We start from the raw sequence: 22,183 nt of genomic DNA on the forward strand, positions 1-22,183 counted from the left end.
CACTCCAAGCTAACAGCTCCCTCTTTGTAAAGCCGGATAATAAACTTTGGCTATTCTCATCAAACACGCACCTCTAGTGCTCCACGGCTAGCTAAACAAATACCCAACCTCAGAAAGTGAGCGCAGGGCGCCGAATATGGGATAGGGGAGTTTTCCCCTTTTGGGTGATGGCGATGTTTGGCATGTTCCGTGAAGAGCACCCAATGTACTCAATGTGTGGACCCTGTTTGATCCGAAGGCTAGGAAGCACGAATCACAGTAATTGCTACGCGACTTGGGGCTTGAAATATCGCACTCTCATTGTTAGTGTGTATATCTTATACCGTTTCTAGCGAAGTAGCTTGCCGTGACGCCCTGGGCATGAAGTAACACGAGTCTTACACTTATCGTCCCTGCTCATATGTACATGTAATGCACCTCTTTCGAGGTCAACAGCTTTTAAGAGCAATGTGCAGATTCAATACGTTTTCCAGTCTTATGTAGTGACCGAAGAGTTGGTATTTTTTGTACTTTTAACTACCAGAAAATAGGGAGGCTTGGTCACCCACGCCATGCTTATGGTAGTGTCGCGCCCCAAAGCTGTTTACTGAATGCTAACTTGATTGCCTCTCCAAAGTAGGCTAAGTACTCAACATTTATCGGGTGACCCGTGTGTCATAAGGATATTGTTTGAGATACCGCAATATGTTAGTTCTAATTTAGTCGGAGAGGAACTGGTAGTCAGCTTGGTGTGAAACGAAAAGTCGGGTCGTTACGACAGCCCATTTTCATCTTTCAAGGGGTACAATCCGGGTTCTGTTATGTGAAAATGCGAAACCGCGAACCCGGGACGATTGCCCCCCTCCTTGGATGTGCGTCGGTGCACACTAGCATTTGAGAGCTGCTCGTCTTTGCTTATTTCTGAGAATATTTGAAAAGAACCATTTTGGCTTTCCTCAAGAAACAGGGAGACAGTGAGGGAATAGATCCAAACGTGTGAGCAATGCCTCTTGTAAAACCGAGACCGGTCATGCACCAGCGGTAAGCCAGCCAGGCTGAAGCGCTCCCACCAGGGTCCTGAGTCGATCTTCTGAAAAGCCTAAACTTATCTTGAGCGAATGTATATTACTCTGTGTATAACTCATACAGGGAGGTTTTTGTCTAAACGTGTTCGCAGGACCTGTACGGAAGATCCCCTTTGTGCCGAACGGAACGACCTTGGAGGAGGAAAAGCGGGGCCTTGCGTGCTCGTATTCATGTCTGCCCTTCAGCTTGTTGGAAACTTACGCTCCCATTAAGAAGTTGTTCTAGGGGGATGAATACGAAACGGAGTAAAGAGTGAAACGTATTACCTAAATGGTCTTTTCTCCCGCTGGTGTCTGCTGCCCTTCGAGTACACACAGCCGAAGGCTGTAGATTCTTGTCACCATCATCCCTCCACGCAGCACAAGATTGTGAAATTCATGCTGACATCTTTATCACAGTCAGCTACTTCATCCTTTGCAATGTAGCTTATTGGGTTCTTGCCGTCCGGCTCACTGTACACCTGGCAGCCCTCCTTGTTGACACTATTTGATGAAGGAGACAAGGCGGTCACCCAACAGCTGCTGCACTTCCTTCCCTAAAATGCGCTTTAAGAATTAGGGCTCTCCACATACTGTCATTACAGGGCAGGAGCAGCAACAGCAGCAAAGTCAAACCCCTCTGTCTTTGCCGGTTGATTCCTCTAGGTGGAGAATGAGCGCAGCTATGGTGCTTTCAAGCTCCTTTCGGCTACTTTTCTTAGTGTTCCTGTGCTTTTATTGCTGCCTGCCTCAATGGTCCCATGCTTCTCCCCCTCCTGCAGCTAAAGCAGGAGCAGAGGGCGTACCAGCAGATGGGGAACTCTCCAACTCGCAACACATTGAAATGGCTTCGGCTCAGCTCACCACTCCTGATCTACTAGTAAGCTCTTGAGCATTCCTTCCTTGTTCAATTCTCTTTTTTTCTCCGGATAGTACAGCTTTGTGTGTCGCTTTGTGCAGGTGAAAGGAGCTGTCTAGCCTAACAGCCTGTTTCGCACTACAGCAACGAGTTTACAGAGACACCTCTCTCTTTTGTATAGTTGCTTTGTGACGCAGCTGGGGTTGGGCGGCGGCATTACTCACGCCGCACATGAGGCCGGCTTAAAGGAGCCAATCATTGGCAAACCTGATATTAAAAAGACTGTACAGGAAATCGCTGTCGCCAAAGAGGTCGTCTTCACCAACAGAGGGCACGATGAAACCAAGCTGGTACGGAGCGCTTTTGCTGCTAGTCTTGTTTATGCTCTCTGTGCGTTTGCTTAATTTGTACCGCTTTTGCTGCTTCTTCTGGTCTTGCTGCTGCTATCCCTCTTTGACAATGCAGTGCCTTGGCGATGTTGCATTAAATGCACAAAAGCAACAATGCCGCTATGCTCCGTTCTCTACTCCACAGATAATATTAATCTGATCCTTGCATTCATTTTGCCGCTTTGGTGTACGGGCCTTGAATGCTCCCCTCTGTTACATTGTCATTGTGTTCCCTGTTTCTCCCTCGCCTCTCTTCTAGATCCTTTCGTGCTCTCGCTGCCGTAATCAAGCGGTTGTTGTTACCGTGAGATTACGCTTCGTTTCTCTCAGTTTGGAGCAGCGGTAATTCGTCACATGTACGGGATGACCGGCCAATGGGAAGTGAAAAGCCTCGAAAGAAGGAGTATCTTTAGGCAAAAGCCTACAAGCAAAAAAAGAGCAGAGCGGGTTATTGTTTCTGTTGAAGGCATCAGTCCTGGTAAACTCTTTTTCTTGATAAACAGAAAACCAAAATACGAGCGACAAAATGAACTCGAATAAGAAATAAATGCCTCTCATGCAACTGACCTTTTGCTTGCAGTCATTCACAAGAGATAAACGCCGCACTTGCTAAGCGCTCGAAGTTTGGCAGCTTTTAGAAAATATCGGGTGCATAAAATGAATAATATTATCTTCCATTGTTCTGGCTATTATGTGCTTTTCTCCGCACTTGTTTATGCCCAGCTTTATACTCTATACAGTTTATGCACCAAAGCAAACCGTTCATTAGCCATGTGTTGTTACTGTGTCTTTTACTGCATGCTCGTCCCTGGGCATGTTTTGCTACCTGTATTACTTGTTTGAACACAACGATCCTTTGTTGTTGGTGGTGCGTTCGCTTTCTAAATGTGCTCCCTCAGCGGCATTTAAAGCCCTCCCAATAGTGTTTGCGAGCGGCCCCGAGTTCTTGGAGGTATTGTTCATGGTGATGTCCATCATGAAGACAGCAGCACTAGAGCAAGACGCAAAATTGTTGCTTGATTACATCCCCCTTATGCAGGCGTGGAGTGTGGTAGCCAGGCATGAAATGGCCTTTTTCGCGTTCGTTGCGTTTCCGTTTAAACCTGTATTACAAGCTCTCGCCTCTCTTTCCCCGTCAAAAATTCAGTCCGAACATCTAGCAAAAATCAGTAAAGTCAGTATCACTTCACATTGGAACTGCTCACCCCTATCTATTTTACGATTTCTAATTGGTAACACAGCTATTCCTGTACCGCTAGGACTAGCCTTTACAGGAGGGTGTTGCATCTTGATTCACGGATTTGCTCTAGACAGCGCTAGCACCAATACAAGAAACATCGATAAGTATGCAGGCTTTAGGTCGAAATGTATGGTAGCTAGAAGCTTAAATGACGTGCTTTAACCTGGAGGTATTCAGCTGATGACAGGTGTATTGTTGTGTGCAATGTTGCGGTTGGCCTGCAGTTGCAGTCATCTGTGCATCACGAATTTCCTAATCTGGATAAGGATGAAATTGAGATCCAGCTAGATCTGTCGGATCCAACGGAAAAGTCGGTATTCGAGGATCTCCTGAAAAAGGGTAAGGCGAAGAAGAAAGTCAATTCATGCTATGGACTACTCTAATGCATGCGTTTACCTAGTTAATGGTACCTCATTCGACGAGGTTAATATCTAGTAGCATACGGAACATGTGAGTACGTATGCTGAAACCACGGTTTTTTCACTGAACTCTTGACGCTTGCTTTCCCAGCACTGCATGTGGTAATTGAGAAAAGAGGTGCACATACACTAGGCAGGTATTTTCTGAGGAACCATAATATAATTTTATTGCGTAGCGTATTTTTTGAGTAATATTCAATTGGATTTATGATAAATATCTTCCAGAGAAGCGGTTGCCACAATGCCGCAACAGGTGGCTTGTATTGATGGCACTAAATAATTGCATCAATGCACATATCGTCGTTTTTCGGTGTACTTTACTGCATTCAATGGCATTCCATATACTCCCCCTGTAATTGCCTGTGTCCCTATTCTCCTATTTGCGTTTGTAGGAGTTTCACTGGTGAATTACCATCGTCATGGGTCTTTCTTGCGGGAGTCGCTTCAGAGCAAAGGATCCTTTTTCCAGGCGATTGAGAAACAGGATGAGACTGCCGAGGACTTAGCGCAGTCCATGCTGTACAGGTCTATTAGTGTCGTCTTTCAGCATTCAAAGAGCGACGATGTTAAGCATTTCCTATCACTCAAGTTTTGGGAAGACGAGGAAACGGCCACTAAAACCATGGAAGACATCCTAGCCAAGACCAACCAATATGTTTCCATTGCTTTCATGCATATCGCCGTCCGTTTTCATTGTATACAAACCACACAAACACTGACTTCTGTCTTTCTATATATATGCTGCTGCCTGTTGTTACACATAACTAAACCATCCACATGTGACCTTCCAGCATGCCCGGAAGCATACATATGCTTTTATGGACACGCTGGGTACTCAAGATATAACTGCACATGGCTGTATTTTTGTTTAAAAATTCACTTTTTTCTTTGGAAATACTTTCGAATAGAGACATGTATATATATATATATATACAGTGTACAGTATGCTGCATGGACTTTAGAGCCTAGCGTACCCTTGTGTATATTGCTGTTTTGTGGCTCAGAACTCTTTAGAGAAAAAGCTGACTGCCGTGGTAAGAAAAACCAAACCGTGTAATATGTGTAATAAGACTCCGAAATGTTTATAGGTAGCCGTAAATATCGTTGTTGCTGTAGGCTGGGAAAGTTGGCGTTGTTACTTAAGCTAGTGACTTTTTATGGCGAAAATACATTGGTGCCATTTATTTTAATGGCATTATTGTAAAACCTCCTTTGGAACCATTGCTTTCTTGCGTTCACACTTGCATGCTAACTACCGGGATTCTGTTGTGTTATATAATTTTCAAGGATTTGGTTTCGGAAATTAACGACCAATTTGTCATCGCAGAAAAAGTAAGTAACAAGAGCAAACCTGCAAGCCTTTATTTGCCCGCAACTTTTTTCTCTTCAACGTATTACGGAAGACACGAACTGAGGGGACTTTGAACTTAATAGCTTTCGGATATGTCATACTCTGTTTCTTACACTTTTGGCTCCTCCGTGTCCAGTAGCCTGCAAATTCGGTATCACTGTGGCATTGTTCTGCCTTTTCCAACTGTCGTGCTTCCCTTTTAGCGTTGCCATCATTCGCATCGTTCTCCTCTTTGGTTGCTCTTTCTGTTAACGTGCGACTTTACTTTAGGAAGCAAAGACGGTCTCGAATGAGCACAAAACCCGCATTGAAAACTCGGTGCCAAACAAAAGTCCCAAACCTAGAAGCCCCTATCCACCCGCCCAAACAAATAGCGTCACTGGCTGATCCTCTGAATCAATAAGCCCGAACCTTACAGTGCAGCCTACAGTAGCTAAGACTAAGCTATTCGTAAACCAATAACCGGTAACCTTTGGCTTCTACATGTTTGCGTGCTGCGATTTCATGCTACTGGTTTGGCTTGTTGCACCGAAACTCCTGCATCTGTAGAAGGGCAACCACTTATGTTGCTGCTGGGCGATCGCTGCTTACTTTGCATGGGAGCGAGGATCTGCCTGCGGTGTCTCGGTGTATCCCCTTAAAAAGGCTTATGGCCTATGTGATTTTTTTCTCCAGTTCAGCAGTTTCCTGGAGTTTGCCGCTACTAAATCCCCGGAGGCTTTGGGGGTTTTGATCTGCGAGCACGAAACGCAGTTTCACCCTTGGCTAAAGGATTTGGTTTTCCTGCACGATGAAATAATGCAATTTTGCGGCTCTAAGCCAATATACTGCAAAATCGTTCTAAGGGAAATACACAAAATGCGTAAGTCTGTACGGCGTTTTCTCCTGTTGTTCCGTCCAACCCGTTTCAAACATTATTAATCCTTTTGTTGGCATGATTCTAACCCTTCTTCTATTGCCAAAGAAGCAGTAGGCTTCTTTTGTGGTTAATAGTTGTGCAATAAATCACGTATGCGCAGACCATGCGAGGCGAACGCAGAGCTCTTAAGGCATAAATAACGAACAAAGTACGAGCCGCACATAAAGGAGCTGTATGAGGTATTCACAATTTGCCTGCTTGTTCATTTGCTGCTCTTGCAGGTTCGGAAATGAAGCAAGCGCTAGCAGTCGAGGAATTCAAAATGATGCTAAGGGGCATTTTGGTAGGCAAAAGAAGTACCACGAACCCTCTCCCATAACTGCGATACCAGAAACCCCGAAGTACAAACTACAGCTGTCTCTGGGTCAGACGGACACCCAAGAGAATTGCCGCGGCTCTTCTACATAAATGCGAAATATAGGCCCTAAAAGCATTGCGTGCATAGAGTACAGCAGTAGAAGACTGTGCAATATGTGGTATATTCTGTGACAAGTGGGAACGTTCTTCGCTTGCCTGCTTGCTTTGGAGCTTTCAGGCCTCCTTAAACGTGATAAAGGAAGATGCACTGTTAACAAGTAAGGGCCTAGCTGCTTGCAAAGCCAATACATGATCAAAGCAAATGCTAACAGTAAAATAGTCCACATCCAGGCAACTACGCATACGCAAAACCAGTGGGAAAACACGCGTGCGCGTGGTGACACTAATAGCACGTGTGTGTTTGTCTAAATGCGTTTGATTACGCCTTGTGCCATATTTTTGCAGCAATGATTAACGAACTGAAAATGCTCGGAATTCAGCTGCAGGTACCGAGTAAGTTAAGGGAACGCTGTTGAGGCTAGCTTTTAATTGTTGATTAACACAGATGCTGCGTTTAGAGCAAAAGGAGGTACAATATACATTGAACTAGGAGCTGCGTCAGTGAATCCAATTACGGAAAACGCCGTGAAACAGTTTGGATTGAGTTATGTGTCAGTAAACAAAGCGTACGCATGTTTGCGCAGTCCATGCTAGCGGGCGGTAGAAAACACCGATCTGTACATGTGCTTCGGCTTTTACCTGTGGAGTGTAACAGAGCCCCCCGAAACAAAGACAGATGCAGCCGTTTTGCATAAGATGATCGAAGAGGAGAAAATGGAAGAACAGAAAGAATGGACACAAGGAAAGCAGGAAATGAAAAAAGTCGAGAACATAGAGGAAGGGGGCGCAGAAGCAGATACTCAAAGCAAAAAACAAGGCACGGAAGCAGCTGCAGGAGCAGCGGCAGCGGCTGTGACACACCAGACAGGTAACGATGGCACCTTAGGAGTAGAAAGAGTGGTCACCACAACGTCTGTGGGTGACTTCAGATGTAAGATTACAGGTAACTGTCCCAGCAAATCCATAAAAGTGTGTAAGAACGCATTGTAAAAATAACAACAGAAAGCCGAATAAACGTACACAATTAAATAACAACAATTGGGCTGACTGACCGGTACTTTTTTGTAATCACTAGGTAAACGGAAACGGTAAAAGTGGGTATGGGTGTAAATAGGGTAGTGGCAAAAAACAAACTGTAAACTAAACACACTCTAAGCTCCAGTGCTTTTACGCAATCCATTTTGCTGAAGAGCTGCCTTATCAGTTAATTCTGTTTTCCTTCTGTGGTCTACTTTCAGGAGACGAAGATATCGACAGTCGGCATTCGTTCCTTATTTGCACCCTTTCTTCACTCTTTACTTACTGCTAAAGTCATTTTCCCTAGCTAAAAAATTACTTTGGAGTATTGCTGCGTTATTTTTTCGCCATTATGTCTGTTCTTCTCTTAAAGGCTTTCATGTGCACTGTTCATTCTATGCAGAGGATGACAACGGCGAAAGCCTCGGAGGCACCTCTTTCGTTTGTAAGGCCTCAGTGAAACAAAACAAAACAGGTCCACGGTCATTCTTTTTGCATTAGCAGCAATTCGAGTTTCGATGTGTGGTTCTTCGTCCACTACTGTTTATGTTTGTTTACTTCATAGTTTGAGTATGTTTTGTGCTACCTGTAAGAACCCTCAATTTTCATGCCATCTTGCACGTTTTGCTCTGAATATGTCATTGTAGGAAGTTCTTTGCTGGGTGATGCATTCGTCTAACGGCTTTTTCCATTTGCTGATCAAGGCATTCATTACTTTGAAGGCTTGGAATTTAGCCTCACGTTTCCCGTTTTTTACGTTGCTTTTGGCAGGGAGCGACCTGAGCCAGTTCTTGGCATATGCGATGATCCGCATCTCTATTGTCTCGTTGACGTACGCCCTAACTCACCCCGCTGTGAAAGGAAAAGTACCGTATCACTTGATTTCTAGGTTGTCAACAGATTGTTATTACTTGGCGGAGCACCATGATGTGCAAAACAAAATCAAAAAAGCGTGGGAAGGCTCTGAAGAGGCCAAAACGATCAAAAGACTTGATAAGTACTTCGCAGGTTATATTTCAAGTAAGCTAAAGTAATCCTAAATTTGTCTTGACATCCTTGTTATAGTGCGATTTTGTGTGTGTCTCTTGTTTTTGTTGTGGCTTCACTCGAAGCTGCTTGATAAGCTTGTCATTCTGCTTGCTGCACTTCCCATCGTGACTTATTTTCTCAGTTTCAGGCTTATCACCCTCGGTATGGACTCCCTCTGCATTGGAAGTGTCAATACTCACCTGCTTAGTTTTCCCGTTCCTGTCACATCCTTGCCTGCCTTCCCACTGCAGTTGTCTTGATTCTTCCCCTTTCCCCGTTCGCTTTTGGAAAATACATCACATAGCTTGCCTTCATTTCTCGCCACCGTAGCTCGTCTGTTTTGGTATCTGCCTTACTGCGTGCACTTTGGTAAGGACAGCTAATGGCACCCAAAGTCTCGGAAAGCATCGAAAGCAGAACGCCCAGCATGTGTATCAGGACACAAAGCCTTTCTAAAACTCAACGTGTTCTGTGGCTGCAAGTGCGCATGTGCGTGTCAGCTTATTGTAATTTGCTTGCAATCAAGGTGTACACCCGTACAATGGAGGAGAAGGCATTAAGCGAAGAAATTAAATTAGAGAGCCTAGAAGAAAGCCTCCCGGTCGCCTTCAAGGCAATGTTCAGTTGGCGCAACACAATCATTGTCCCTGAGCTGCAAAAAGACCACATGGAACAGCCAAGCATCAAAATAATGCACAAAAACGTAATTCTGGAAGCGATGAATAAAGCACTTAAAAGTAAGAAAAAAGGGGCATATTACGCTGTAACTAAGTCTAGTCCTGACAAGTCTAGCCACATTACTAAGCAGCTGAAGAGCAGCTCATGCAGTGATCGTCATACAGCAGGCAAGGGAAATGCCTTTTTCTATGTGTTTCTGTGCTGGTGCCACTAGAAACAGGTTGCTAACTAGCTAACTGTTCGCATTTCGGCAATTAGCAGAGGAAAACCGCTTTATATTCATGCTTCCTCAAGCCGTAGCAAAATGTTCACACTTATCCTCCTCAAACCTTTCCTGTGCAAGTACAATCTCGTTGTATCGCCTAAGCTGCCTCTCAATGCCATGCAGCTGTACCTGCTCTTGCTGCTTCCTTTTCAAAACTTTGCTCATTGCGATGCTTTAGATGTTCTTGCGATTCAGACCCAGTTTCCCTGTCTCTCAATGCCCTCCATAAACTTTCTCACAGTTGTTCGCTTTACCTGCTCATTGTGCGTGCATACAAAGGTTTAGAAGCCATCGCGACGTTCTTGAGCTCCCGGTGCTCCAACGCCGAGGAGGTGCCCAAAGTAGAGCCAAGAGAACTAGAGGCTTTTCTCAGAGACTTCAGTTTTGATGAAGCACCTCTCGTGCCTCTGGCTACGCTAGTTAGTAACATGTGCTGTAAGCTGCTTTGAACTCCATTGTATTTTTGTAGTTTTCGTCTTTTGTGTTGTACTTGGTTGGTGTATCTCCTTATTTGCAGTTCGGGCAGGTGATGGTATTGTTGTTTGAGTTGTATGCATCGATGCTGGTAAACCTAGGGCCTTTCCAGTTCAACATCACAGCTTATAATATACACATGTTTAACTCTTGAATAGTAGAGGCGATGAGGACCAAAAACCTAGGGTTTTGAAAGGTTTGTGCTTGTATGTTCTCAGATGCGTATTACATGCATGAGGGTAAGCATCGCATGGACAGGAAACAACGCCATCTAAGCATTAAATTGAGAGCAAATATACTACGCTTTTCTAAAGAATGAGCCTGGTTTCAAAGTTCGCTTTTGTCTCGTTTCCTGGCCCCGTTCGATGGAGAGAAGTATTGTTTGGAAGAAAAGAAAATAGCCGCCCACCAACGCATCCTTCGAGTGCAAAATGATAAATGGTTCGGGAATTCAAGTATATGCACGCATGACCCGGTAGTTAATATTTGATATTTGATTTTGAGTTCCTCAGGGATGATTAGGCATTTGTCGGGTACTGCTGAAGACACAACGCCTTACGCCATAGGACAGGGTATGATCCAAACACTTCACCAAATAAGCTAGATATTTAAGCCGCTGATCAGGAATAAATACAAAGAAAGATTGCAGTGAGAGTCCTTAAAACTGAATCTTACTCCATCAAATAAGCCACACTGTTTACTCTAGATCAGGGGGGACTCACAATTCTCAGAAAATGAGGCTTCTACCCCTTCGGTTTGGCGCTGCGATTCAACCCAAAAAGGCACATTAGAAGCCGAGTATTTGTTGTTATACAAATGGCGATACTTCTAAGTTGAAAGTGATGCATTTGTATGGCTTTGATTTTTTGTGCCTTCACAGATATCGAACGTTTGCCAGGTAAGGCCTTTACCCCATTCAGAGAGCTAGGACACACAAGTAGAAAATTATATTATGACGAACTTTTTATACTTATAGAATCTTGTGCTTTGCTTGCTGGTGTACATCTGACTTTTGATGCTTTACAGAGAATTCGATAATTGAGCAAAGCCGTGGGAACACTGATTTCCCCCTCGCCCTAAACCCTAACCCTGTCGCCCTAGCCCCTTAGCTTCATTGACTACCAGTGAACTGCGCCTCTGATAATGTAGTTTACTTGTTGCATTATATAGGCTAGTAAGAGAAACAACTTTTTTGTTGTTTACAATACTTGCTTATGAGGGGCTGTGCTTTTTCGACGCAGCGATTACGTATTTCCCGGTCTGCTTACGTCTGATGAAGAGTATGTCAAAGGCATTCGCGACATGAGACGTATATAGAATACGAATACTGTTTGGTATACAATTACGCGAGTCACTATTGGGTACTGTGTTCGTCTTTTTGCGATATGCATAGCTTCTTATTAAAGAATTTAAGGCCGAATGCTGGAACATGAGCAGTTTCTGCCTATAGCTGCTTTCTCAAGGCCGCGATAAGTTAGTGATTCTTTTATATTCGTTATCTTTTGTTTGCTGTTTCAGCTCTTACTGCAGGCGACTATGGCACCTGGCTAGAACCCCGTGCGAGATTCACCTATCCTATTAACACGGACAACCACTTTCTGCATAATACCTAGTAGAACATAGCGCAGCTTATGGCATTTAGCTAGCATATTTGTGTGCCTGAGGTAAACGCTAGTAATTTGAGTTCACACAAACCATATGAAGCATTGCAAAAATACTGGCCAAAGGTGGTTCTGTTGGATTGCGGTTCAGCTTTCGCCAAGGTCCTTTCAGCCTCGCAGGTGCTCATAACAAGTGAGGATCAATTCCTCTTGTTGGCCTTTGGCTTCTGCAAAACTGTAGCAACATTGTTTCTGGTTTTTGCCATATTGTAAACTCCACTCGTGTATCTAATTGCCTCCTCGCTTTGAGACTGTTTCTGTTGATCCATTAATCAGGCCATTACTGTTTCCTTTTTTGATAATCACTGCTTGGTTATGCCCTCCGTTGCTGTGGTCACAGTGCCATATGTTCACCATCAGTAGCCTTTTACGGGTGCACAATTAATAATGGGCATACTTTGTTTGTATCACTGTATGTATGCAACGGCACTTACTACATGGGTGTTGACTTTTGATTTTGGCGAAGATGCAGTCATGCTGCCGTATGGCAGACGCCTTGCTGGCTGCCAGGGTTGAGGGCTTTTTATGCCTTTAAACGGCTTTGCCTGAGAGGGTGGGATATGCTGTCTGATGTGTCCTGCAGAAGGTGCCAGTCTAGAAACAACGAGTTCAGGATTCAAGTGTCTCAAAGAATGTGTAGAAAAGGGTACGCACAAAGTCTACACTAAATAAATTATGAATAAGCAAAAGTATGCTTGCAGCGGTAGGAATTGGTATATAGTTCACATGCATCTGCCGCTTCATCAAATGTATTAATCAAAAAGTCATAAGCAGTTCGAGGGCCTTCTGTCTATTTTTCCTTTTACGACACAGCTCAAAGGCTCAGAGTCTAGAATTTGAGCCTCAGTGCTTGTGTTCGTGTCTTCAGCCCGAGCAGACGTCGTTGGGCAGTTTTCTCTGATTCCTGAGAGTGAGGGGATACGCCGGTGGCCTGCTTTACCTTTAAGTGCTTCGTGTACCTGGTGCAGGGCTAAAATGTTTTTATGTCAAGATGGTGCTTGACCATTTGTCTCCTATGATGTCGACAGGCAAAGTGAAAATATGGGTCTTAATGGTTTTCGACTTTTGTTCTTTTACGTGGCAACTAACGATGCATATATTATTTTGCTAGCATCGTATTTGTGTACTGATATATACAATGGACTGCAAGAATGCCCTGCTTTATGCTTGCACAATTTCTGGGAACAGACGACAGCTGGGTCAAGTGGGAGCTCACATACTGCTGATTCTTATAATCGCATCTTATTAGTGATAACAGTAGCCGATAATGAAGTCCTCTTTCATGTGCAGCAGCACCATGAAGGAGGGCATACGGCCGTCACTTTTGACTACTCTTAGTGCTATTGGTGTCTTGTGTTTGGATTTGTCAGTGCTACACTTCGATATGCAAGCGGGCGTGTGTGGTGAGCCCTCCAGTTAAACTGAAAGCAAGCAAGCATCAAACACTTTTTCTTTGTTTGCAGTACGGTTTGCTTCGAACAAGAGTCCGAGCCTCATGATTTATTCTTGTTCTCGAGACTTTTTGCTTTAAGTGCTTTTTTGCTTTGTTCAATTCAGACCTTTCGGGTCTGAAGAAGCTAAAGCTAAAATACGACATCGTAATTCGTGGTGAGCTCCCCTCAGACGGAAGGACCTTATTCTCCAAGCATTTACTGGGAGCCCTACTAAAGTCATGCGTTTGAGAGTTTGAGTGAGCGTGGTTCCTGCTGGTGTATTCGTTGTCATTAAGAAACGCAAGTTTCTCATAAACATGCTGTTGTCTTTCGACTTTGGCTCAGCTTTAACGGAGATTGGGAAGCAGCCAGAGCTTCTCACAAAAGTCCAGGAAAAAGAAAAGATCGGTAATTAAAGCAACCCTGTCGCACTGAATTGAGCTAGAGTGTGTATCTGGCCACTGGAAACAGCTATTTAATTTAAAAAACGAATATTACACCGTAGCTACCACAGCTTTTCTCGCTTGTGCCGGTAAGCTACCTTTCCCAGAGGTACATGCTAGGAAGTTGCTGCAGAACATCACTAGTCTCTGTAGCACGTACCGGTTCAGAGAATAAGTAGCCCAGTTTTGAATGAAAAGTACAATGAAAATGCGGGGATTGGTGTGTGGGGGTAAAATGCCATGGCCAGTAAAATAGCAGCAAGCCTTTCTTGATGAGTAGTGCAAATTTCCGCGTGTTTTGCTCTACAAAACTAAACACTATTCGTTTACGTAATTTTCAATTTTAGTTAATGTTTTGCTTCCTCACGTACTTTTGTCTTGCTATTTTCTGTGGTCTGTTTGATGTTTAGTGTCGGCTCGATTAATGGCTGTGTCTTGCTTAGTGGACAAGAAAGCGCTAAGACGTAAGGCCCTCTGGCACCTGTTGTTCCAGCTTTCGGAAACTCCTGTGCCTCTAATCCTTTTTTTTTGTAACGCTCTGCCACTCATTTCAATCGGTTTCAAAGAGGCCTCTCTCGCATGTCTCCTCCCTGTTGATCATCTTGCCTCTTCTTGTCCGTATGTATCTTCCAATGCCTCCTTTCTATCATGTTCATTCCGTGTCGTTTTCTTTCCAATTACTGTACAATAAGGCAAACGACACCCGAATTCCTTTTGCTTTCCTGTGTTCGTTGATTCAGCTCTTACCAAATTCATGCGCCTTGCCATCGATGGTATGCTCCTGTAGAGAAAAAGAGCCTTTGCGAAACAGTGTATTTCACTCCTCAGTTTGCTTGTGCTTTCAGGTGCTGTGTAGTTCCTTATTGTAACTTTGGATACCGTTTTCCCTAATGTCTTCAAGATTTCCCTTAAACTGTCCTGTTATGCCCACTTCGTATTCCCGTGGTTCTTTTTGTGGCACTTCAAAGTTTCACTATATTATCTATTCTCAGCGTATTCTTGTGGTGGGCGCAAATTGTGCGTTCGCATCTTATTTTCCTGCATGTGCTCTTGAAGTATGTGTGTAAGCTTCCTTTTCACTCACTCCAAACGTTTCTCGAGATGTGTAGTACTTCCTATCCATCTCCTCACTTTAAGTGCATATTTGTTGCATGCCCTTTATGCAGAAATGAAAAAGCCTTCTCCAGACAAAGCAGCTTTAGAGCTGCATGTAAAGAAGGTATTAGCCTACGAAGCAGGTAAGCGTGAGCAGCAAGAGATACATGCCAGTACAGTGGTATGCGCGGATATCCGAAAGCCCACTATAGCAAAAGCCCAGATAATATTTGCTTTTAAAGAGATTGCCCACAGCAGCACATAAGTGCGAATGCGCTCAGTGCACACTTCAACCCTTGAGGAGGAGAATATCTGCTGCTTCAATGCCACAATTGTTCAGGCTTAGCTTGAGCACTAAGTATTGAAATAGTTGTGGAAAATCAATAAAAGTTGTAATGAACTTTTCGATTCCCTGTAACGATGGTAGCTCTTTAGAATATGTTAAAATAGCAAGTAACATTCGACTTTCAGCTCTGAATGTATGATAAGCCTTGTCTCGCAGTAATTTGTGTCTGTGACTGTGCTCATTTCTAATGTCCTAAGCGTACGCTTCAACAAAGCATGGACAGCAAAATATATGCATGTATACTACAAGACAGAGAGGGATAAGAAGAGAGAAGTAGCTTTGCGTGCAAGTAGAAAGAGGAGTAGTCGCATGAAAACGTATTGCACATCAGAATACGGCACACACCTTGTCTGCAGTCGTGCATGGCGATGTGTCACCGGCTGACTTTTTTCTGTTCTTGAGTGTAGTGGCCAAGGAGTGTAACGCAATCGATGAACTGGAGCTGATGAAAGAGCTTCGACGTACGCTAGAACGGCCCTCTACCCTTCGTGTTTCTTGCCTCTTGCTCTTTCTTCTTCATGCCTTGATTGTTTCTCTGCACCTACTGTGTTTCCACTGCTCTACTCCTTGCTCCCGTAACATCTTCCTAAATCACTGGTGATTCTGTGAATTCCTTTTCCTTGGTAGTGCGTTCGATTTTTTGTGGTCCCCTTTCATCTCTACCCCATGACCGCAGCGCGCATTCTCCCCTGGCTAGAGATTAGGCATCCCTGTTTTCACTTTATTAATTGTCCTTTGCAGAGTATCGAGCGGCGCACAAAGAGGCAGAGGCAGGAGGAGGCACCGGCGTAGATTCCGAGAAACTCGAGGCATAGAAAAAGAGGCAAAAGATGAGGCAACAGGCGCACAGCAAGGAAGTGTAGCTGCAGCAGCTAAAGGTAACGAGGAACGAGATGAAGATGAGGACGATGGCGATGAAGGCTGTAAAACGGTTGGCAAAAAGTAATAAGCACGTGCCACGCAAACGCAACTTGTTTGGAGGGAAATATGTCACTTAATGTGTTGATATGTTTAGAACTCTATTTGGGCCTATACATCATGTCCATATGTTAACACTGTACTTTTCCGTTTCTGCGGGGCTACAGCAAGCCAATGAAGGCAAGCGCTCCTGCATAATGCAGCTTTTTAAAGGAATATCACACCTTTAGTCGATTTTATGTAAAGAGGAAGGCAGAGTGTGGACGTACTCGTGCTTCCCCGTTGCACAAGGAATGGGGACGTTTGTACAGACACACCTATAAAGTGAGGCAAGATTACGAAGACAACTGCAAGAGTATGGCATAAGCCTAAACCACTGAACAAGTACATGCACATGGGGCAGCTGTATTCAAGAACTGGATGCAGACAGAGAGCTGCATTTCCGCACTTACACCGGTGTAAGAGAGTACAGGAATGTGTCATATTCTTGCGATGGCTATAGCTGATTCAAGGCCATCAAGGCCTGAAGGATTCCCGCTATTTTCTCACGCTTCTTGTTCAGCGAAACAGTTGGTCCAACATATTCTAGAATCCCTCCTCCTCAGTGTTCCGCTTTCTATATTAAGTAGCTATTCGCATACCAAGAGCCTAATTCAGGCCGAAGTGGCAACGAAAAAAATAATTCCATCCTCTCTGTTTTCTGTCATTTGGATCGTCTTATATTTAAGCTCTCCAGCACAGAAGAGTTTGGTTCGCCCTGAGGTGTGTACTACGTGTGCGCATTACGGTCGACAGAGACAGCTTGAGCTGTCCTTTTCCCTAAAGCGTTGCGTGCCGCTACACTTATATTAAGAAACAAAACAAATAAAGCGGCCATTTAAAATACATACAGATAAAATTAGCTACCAGTTACTCATCGGGCATGGCTCTGAGGGCTCTAATAGCATCGAGCTGGTCGGCCCTCAGCTGCACGTGCAGCCCTAAATCCATCAACTTTGCGTTTCTCGCATTGGACAGTTCCAGGTAGACCTTACACTGTGTTCTGAACTTTATCCAGCATTCCTTTAAGCGCCTCAGGCGTTTTACCGCTCTTCTGCTAACCCAAGGGGCCCTGGAGTGCCGCAGCAGCGTTTCCGTTATTTGCTGCAGCTGCAGTAAGCGACACAGAATCAGGTCGAAGTTGGACCAGAAGCTGCACACGCAACTCAGAATGTAGTAAACCTGACGCAGCTTCTCTAGAGACTTCAGCTGCAGACGCGATACAGCAATCTTCGCTTGCAAAGCTCCCCCAGCCGAGGCGGTGGAAAACCCTGGTTCACAGAGGAACGAGAGCTCTGCGCACTGATGTACTTCATGCTCCCTTCCTCCTCGGCTCGCCTCGCCATCTGCTGATCGTGGAGACTCCCTGGCGACTTCAGCAGAACCCGCAATTTCTCCTGGAGCAGATTCCGAGTGCAAAACTTCCCCATGCAAAAGGCTTTGCTCCTGGAAGACCCCCCCCATAGGGGCTCCCAAGGCACCACCCAAGCCTAAACCCTCCCCAGAGTCCTTCGACGGTTGCCTCAGTTGCCTTGCGTGGGAAGCAGCAGTTTTTGTTGAGAGAAAAAGAAAATCTAGAATCTCTTCTGTTACGAGAGAGGGATCTGGGGCCCCTACTTGGCTCCATTCCCGTATCCCTGTAGCCACTTGCTTGCTCTCTTCTCGGCCGCCTGCTCTTGCTTCTCCTCCTCGTTCTGCCAGGTGTGCTCCTGCTTCTGTATCAGTAGCCCCACTGGCGTCATTCTCTGTTGGATGCTGCATGAAACTGTAAAGCATGCGTCGTAGCTTCGATCCAAGAAACTCCCGCAGCAAATCCATCCGGGCTCCGCTACCACTGGGGCCCCACACACCCACTTCTGTCTCGAAAAAACCCGTGCCTTTGGTTTTGGCCGATCCAGCTTCAAGTGCAGCGCAAACGGGAGTAACAAGAGTGCTTCTCTGCTCTCCACTTTCGTGCTCACTCGGCAGTGAAATCCCAGATACAGAGGGATGCTGCCGCACTTCTGCAGGTTGCAAGGGTTCGCTTTCTGCTTCAACAAGCGGCGTTTCTATTGTTGTGGCATCTCTCTCAGCAGACAGTATCTGTTCCGCCTGCTCATTTGCTTCCGTCTGCTCTTTCCGCGGCACCGATGACGGTGCGGAGGCGGAGAGAGCAGTTAAAACGCAGCAGATAAGCTCAGAGACAGAAGCTTCCGCTCTTTCGTATCGCATTCCCAGTCGCTCTCCTTGTTTCTGCATTTCGCAAATCCATCCCCGCACTTGCGCGAAGAGTTCATCAACTGCTTCTATCCCGCTCCCCAGCCCGACTCCCCTGCATCTCGATCCCCCTCTTCCTGCTTCTTCTCCCCCTTCCTCATTAGCCGAGTCCTCCTCCCCTTCAAACATGGAGGAGATGTCGACGATGGTTTCAATGGCAGACGTCGCTGTGACTTCAAAAAAGCCAACAGCCGTGTGGACCCCACGCTGCAGCGCCCAAAGCTCTTTTTGCAATTTCTGCACAAGAAGAAACATGGCGTGAGACTCGCGCAGTGAGAGCTGTAGCAGATGTATGGAGAGCAGCAAATGCAGCTGCAGCGGTAGAAGCAGTGGCAGGTGAAACGGAGGAATCGGTTGATTCGTTTTCAGAACAAAGCCAGGAAGAAGAGCGCCAACTGCCACACTAGACGGATCCGGAGAGTCTGATCGCAGCTCCACAGCTACTGCAGAAGCACACGAAGCCGTGTCTCGGTTGTTGCTCCTGTGGGCCCCTTCTGCTCTCGAGCTGTTGCCAGGATCTAGCGCTAAATCAGCTGCCCGGTCCTGGTGCTCCCAGATACCGCTGCGGTTATTTTTGTTATGCATTCGATCAACATGCCGCCAAGAAGGCGGAGGATAAGAAAATGCTCCAGAAGAAAGCGGGGGAAGAGGCGGCATGAAGCGAAAGGCGTTGGAAGGGCCCCCAGAAAGATGGAAGCGCGAACGATCCAACTCGCACAGCCACCGGGTCATCCACGGATGAAAAAATATCTGCCCACGACGTAAAAAAGGACAAAGCGCACTTGCTTAGACGAGGAAACACCAAATTAGAGAGCTCAATGTGCCTTCGTCACCAAGGATTTCGATGGTCAGACAAAGAAGCATCCTTGCACCAACAATTCAGGAAGTGGTTCTATCTGGTGGTAGGAGCAGTAGCGGCTGGCCACTCGCTAATATTCCGACTACACACTTCTCTATTTTGAGTAAGGATAGAGTGCAAGCATCAGGCCAACTAATGCACTGAGTCAGTGAACAGTGAGACTAAAACCGCTTTCTACGGTAAACAGACGGAGGTGCTCGGGAAGTACTTCTTTTTCGGTTATTCTTCTGTTCTGATCCACGACAAGGGCTTGCCGAATCAAATCTTTCGCGTCTTCAGAGACACGCGAAAAACGACTGTGACGAAAGTGGAAGCGTCCTAGTGACCAAACATTGCAGCAGTCACAAGTGAATCGCATATCTAGAGGTAGGGGCCTTTAAACCGTATCGAGAAACGCATAAGCGTGTAACCCGACAAGTAGCATGCCAACATGCAATGGTCCTAGGTTTTTAAAAAATGCGGGCTCTAGCCATGATGATGACACAAACGAAGCGAAGCTCACCATTCAAAACCATCTGCTGCAGCGGACCTACTGCACCATCGAAGGGATACGTGCCCCCCAGAAAAACGTAAAGGCAAACCCCAAAGCTCCATAGGTCAGCTTCGAAGCCATAACTGCCCGAAAGCCTGCCAGCGCCGCAGTTGATGACTGAGGAAAACATGGAAAAACAGTGAAGCAGAATCAGACAGGCAGGATAAACGTTATGTGCTTTGTCACAGGCAAACGGTTTACACTTTCTTACTATGTCAACAGCCTACTTCGTGAGTAGGAGTGGATGCTGCAGTGCCATTTGAACGCTAGTGAGAGCAAATGCCTGGTAGAAACAGAATGGCCGCTCCTAGTATTTTCTCGCAAGTTTATGAGCATGAATAATACCACCAGTGCAGGTTTTCTTGTCCTAAGGTGCGCATTCACACTTTTAAACTTCGCTTTGAGGAGAAACGCGCATACAGATAATTGTGGTTGTCATAGAGTGATGTACTTTTCTTACCTTCTGGTGCCCAGTACTGCGGGGTTCCGACCATGGTAGTTGCCAAAGTGCCACAACTCGCGAGAGTTTTGGCAAGACCAAAATCGGCTACTTTCACCCGGTAAAATCCGTCTTCAACCTCATCATGAATCAGAATGTTCTCTGGTTTAATATCTCTGAAAGGGGAATCAGCAGAGGGATGATTCAGTCTGTGAAGGTGCGTGCTTCCGTGATTCCATGCTTCCCGTATTCACTATGCAGTACATGTGTTTGTGGTCTAATGCCCACACAAGCAGCTGATTACTATATGCATTCACGCAGCCAGAAAAAATAACAAAGATTCAGGAACTTAATCTAGGAATTTAGAGGGAGGGCGCGCAAGAGACGCTTCTTGTCAGAGATGCAATCGCGCGGACGAAATGCGAAGACCAACCTGTGTATGATCTTGCAGTTGTGCATAAACACGATTGCAGCAAGAACCTGATGAGCGATGAAGCAAGCTTGTTGTTCAGACAGGCAGCCTTTTTCCACTATTTTATAAAACAGCTCGCCGCCCTTGAGAAACTCTTGCACTATGAAGATCGCGTCGCCTGTCTCCACATAATCAATAAAACGAACAATGCATGGATGGCGCAATGTTCGTAGAAGCTGAGCCTGCAGTAACAGGAAAACCAGCAATGCAGCGAACTAGATAAAGCAGATGTAAAAAGGTGAATACACCAGGAGTCCAACGCAATTGCGGAAGGATAGAGTACAAGATGCCACTGTGCACTCAACAATGATTCTGAACTGGCCACGTGAAGCATCTGTATTTCTGATATACTGATGAAGAGGCCCGATGAGCCCCATGTTGAGCAGCATTCGGTGCACGATTACACAGAGCAGAGCATTAGGATATCCTGCAAAGTCTATCGTACATACATAAGTCTATGTGATCCCAAGGCTGTAAATAATGTACGAAAGAGTGCGTTACAGTCGTCTCCATAAGAGTGTGCAACATAGAACAAGATATATTGCAGAAGGAAAGAACTAGCGCACCTCTTTCCGCAGCTTTTCGAGTTCATTTTCAAAGCTAGGATTCAGCCTGAGCCCCTTTAGGTCTATTGCTTTCACTGCAAAGACCTCCTCTGCAGTTGCTGTGCACAGAGTATCCGCCCTGAAGGGGCGGTCGGGAGCCTTTGAGGAGTTCAGATTCGCTTTAACTAATTTGCATTTGTAGACTGTGGAGGCGCTTCCCGAGCCTATAGCGTCCAGCAGCTCGTAGATATCTCCAGAGCTGCCGAAAAACCGACGCCCCGATTCAATGCCTAAGCGGAAAGGGGGTTCCGCTTGGGTGTTGAGTCGGCGTTCAGGGGAGTTGTTGTTGTAAGAGGTGTGGTTCTCTCCATGGGGAGTTTCCATTACGGAGATGGGTCGGCTTTTCACGGGAACCCCGTCACATTCGGCTTCCGTTGCCTTGGTGCTGTGCATCTGCAATGAATCGAAAACAGCTGACTGCGCGGAACCCTTGACATTCCCAGGGTTGTGAACTGGAAGAAGAGGTTCCATAGCGATTTCGGGCTTGGCGGATATTTGTGGAGCGTCTGTAGGGCAGAGCGCCCTTAGACGGACCTGGCCGTACAAATCGGCGTAATTGCCACTGAATTCGAAACGGAATGAAATGGCTTACTGACTCCGCAATGCACAGTCGGACTAGGGCTTGTTGCATGCATCTCTCAAGGAGCTCCGCATATAACTTCCTCAGCTTATGGAGTCTGACCGGCGTCAAAAAAGAGAAATCGTTCTGCGAAATATCGTAGACTAGGGAAAAGGTAAAACAGTCCCCACAGAAGATTTATGCACTAGCCCCTGGTTACTCGCGAATCCGAGCATGCGGTGACCCGTTGTGCATGTGTTGAACCCCCGCTGGCTAACAGTTGACTTAGCAAGGCATTCATCCGCTTCGCTCCACTATGAACTTCCAGTACCATTGGGTGATGTGCACACACAGAAAGCGTAGGAATAATGAATGTGGATTCGATGGATGTGACGTGGCTCGAAAAAACATTGCGTGGTGGCAGAT

At 45.7% G+C, this 22,183-nt stretch overlaps 3 protein-coding genes across 3 annotated transcripts; 2 read left to right on the forward strand and 1 right to left on the reverse strand.

Moving 5' to 3' along the window:
* The first annotated feature begins 1,716 nt into the window (after positions 1-1,716).
* On the forward strand, positions 1,717-7,627 carry LOC113146714. The gene is made up of 8 exons (XM_026334899.1): positions 1,717-1,923; positions 2,100-2,252; positions 2,622-2,769; positions 3,191-3,465; positions 3,756-3,870; positions 4,343-4,605; positions 4,894-5,003; positions 7,285-7,627. Exons 1-8 carry the CDS (start codon positions 1,717-1,719, stop codon positions 7,625-7,627), a joined length of 1,614 nt encoding a protein of 537 aa, XP_026190684.1.
* Positions 7,628-13,145: 5,518 nt separating this feature from the next.
* On the forward strand, positions 13,146-16,024 carry LOC34619968. The gene is made up of 8 exons (XM_026334900.1): positions 13,146-13,164; positions 13,319-13,369; positions 13,540-13,602; positions 14,048-14,101; positions 14,378-14,410; positions 14,804-14,913; positions 14,975-15,090; positions 15,820-16,024. Exons 1-8 carry the CDS (start codon positions 13,146-13,148, stop codon positions 16,022-16,024), a joined length of 651 nt encoding a protein of 216 aa, XP_026190685.1.
* An 881-nt stretch (positions 16,025-16,905) lies between these two features.
* On the reverse strand, positions 16,906-22,091 carry LOC34619969. Its single transcript, XM_026334901.1, has 5 exons — positions 21,982-22,091; positions 21,206-21,760; positions 18,481-18,686; positions 17,218-18,410; positions 16,906-17,043 (listed from the first exon to the last, which is right to left on the reverse strand). The coding sequence occupies exons 1-5, from the start codon at positions 22,089-22,091 to the stop codon at positions 16,906-16,908; spliced, it is 2,202 nt and encodes a 733-aa protein (XP_026190686.1).
* Positions 22,092-22,183: the final 92 nt, after the last annotated feature.

Source organism: Cyclospora cayetanensis, unplaced genomic scaffold (genome assembly GCF_002999335.1).
Source record: "Cyclospora cayetanensis isolate NF1_C8 unplaced genomic scaffold, CcayRef3 CcayRef3_contig_52, whole genome shotgun sequence".
NCBI lineage: Eukaryota > Apicomplexa > Conoidasida > Eucoccidiorida > Eimeriidae > Cyclospora > Cyclospora cayetanensis.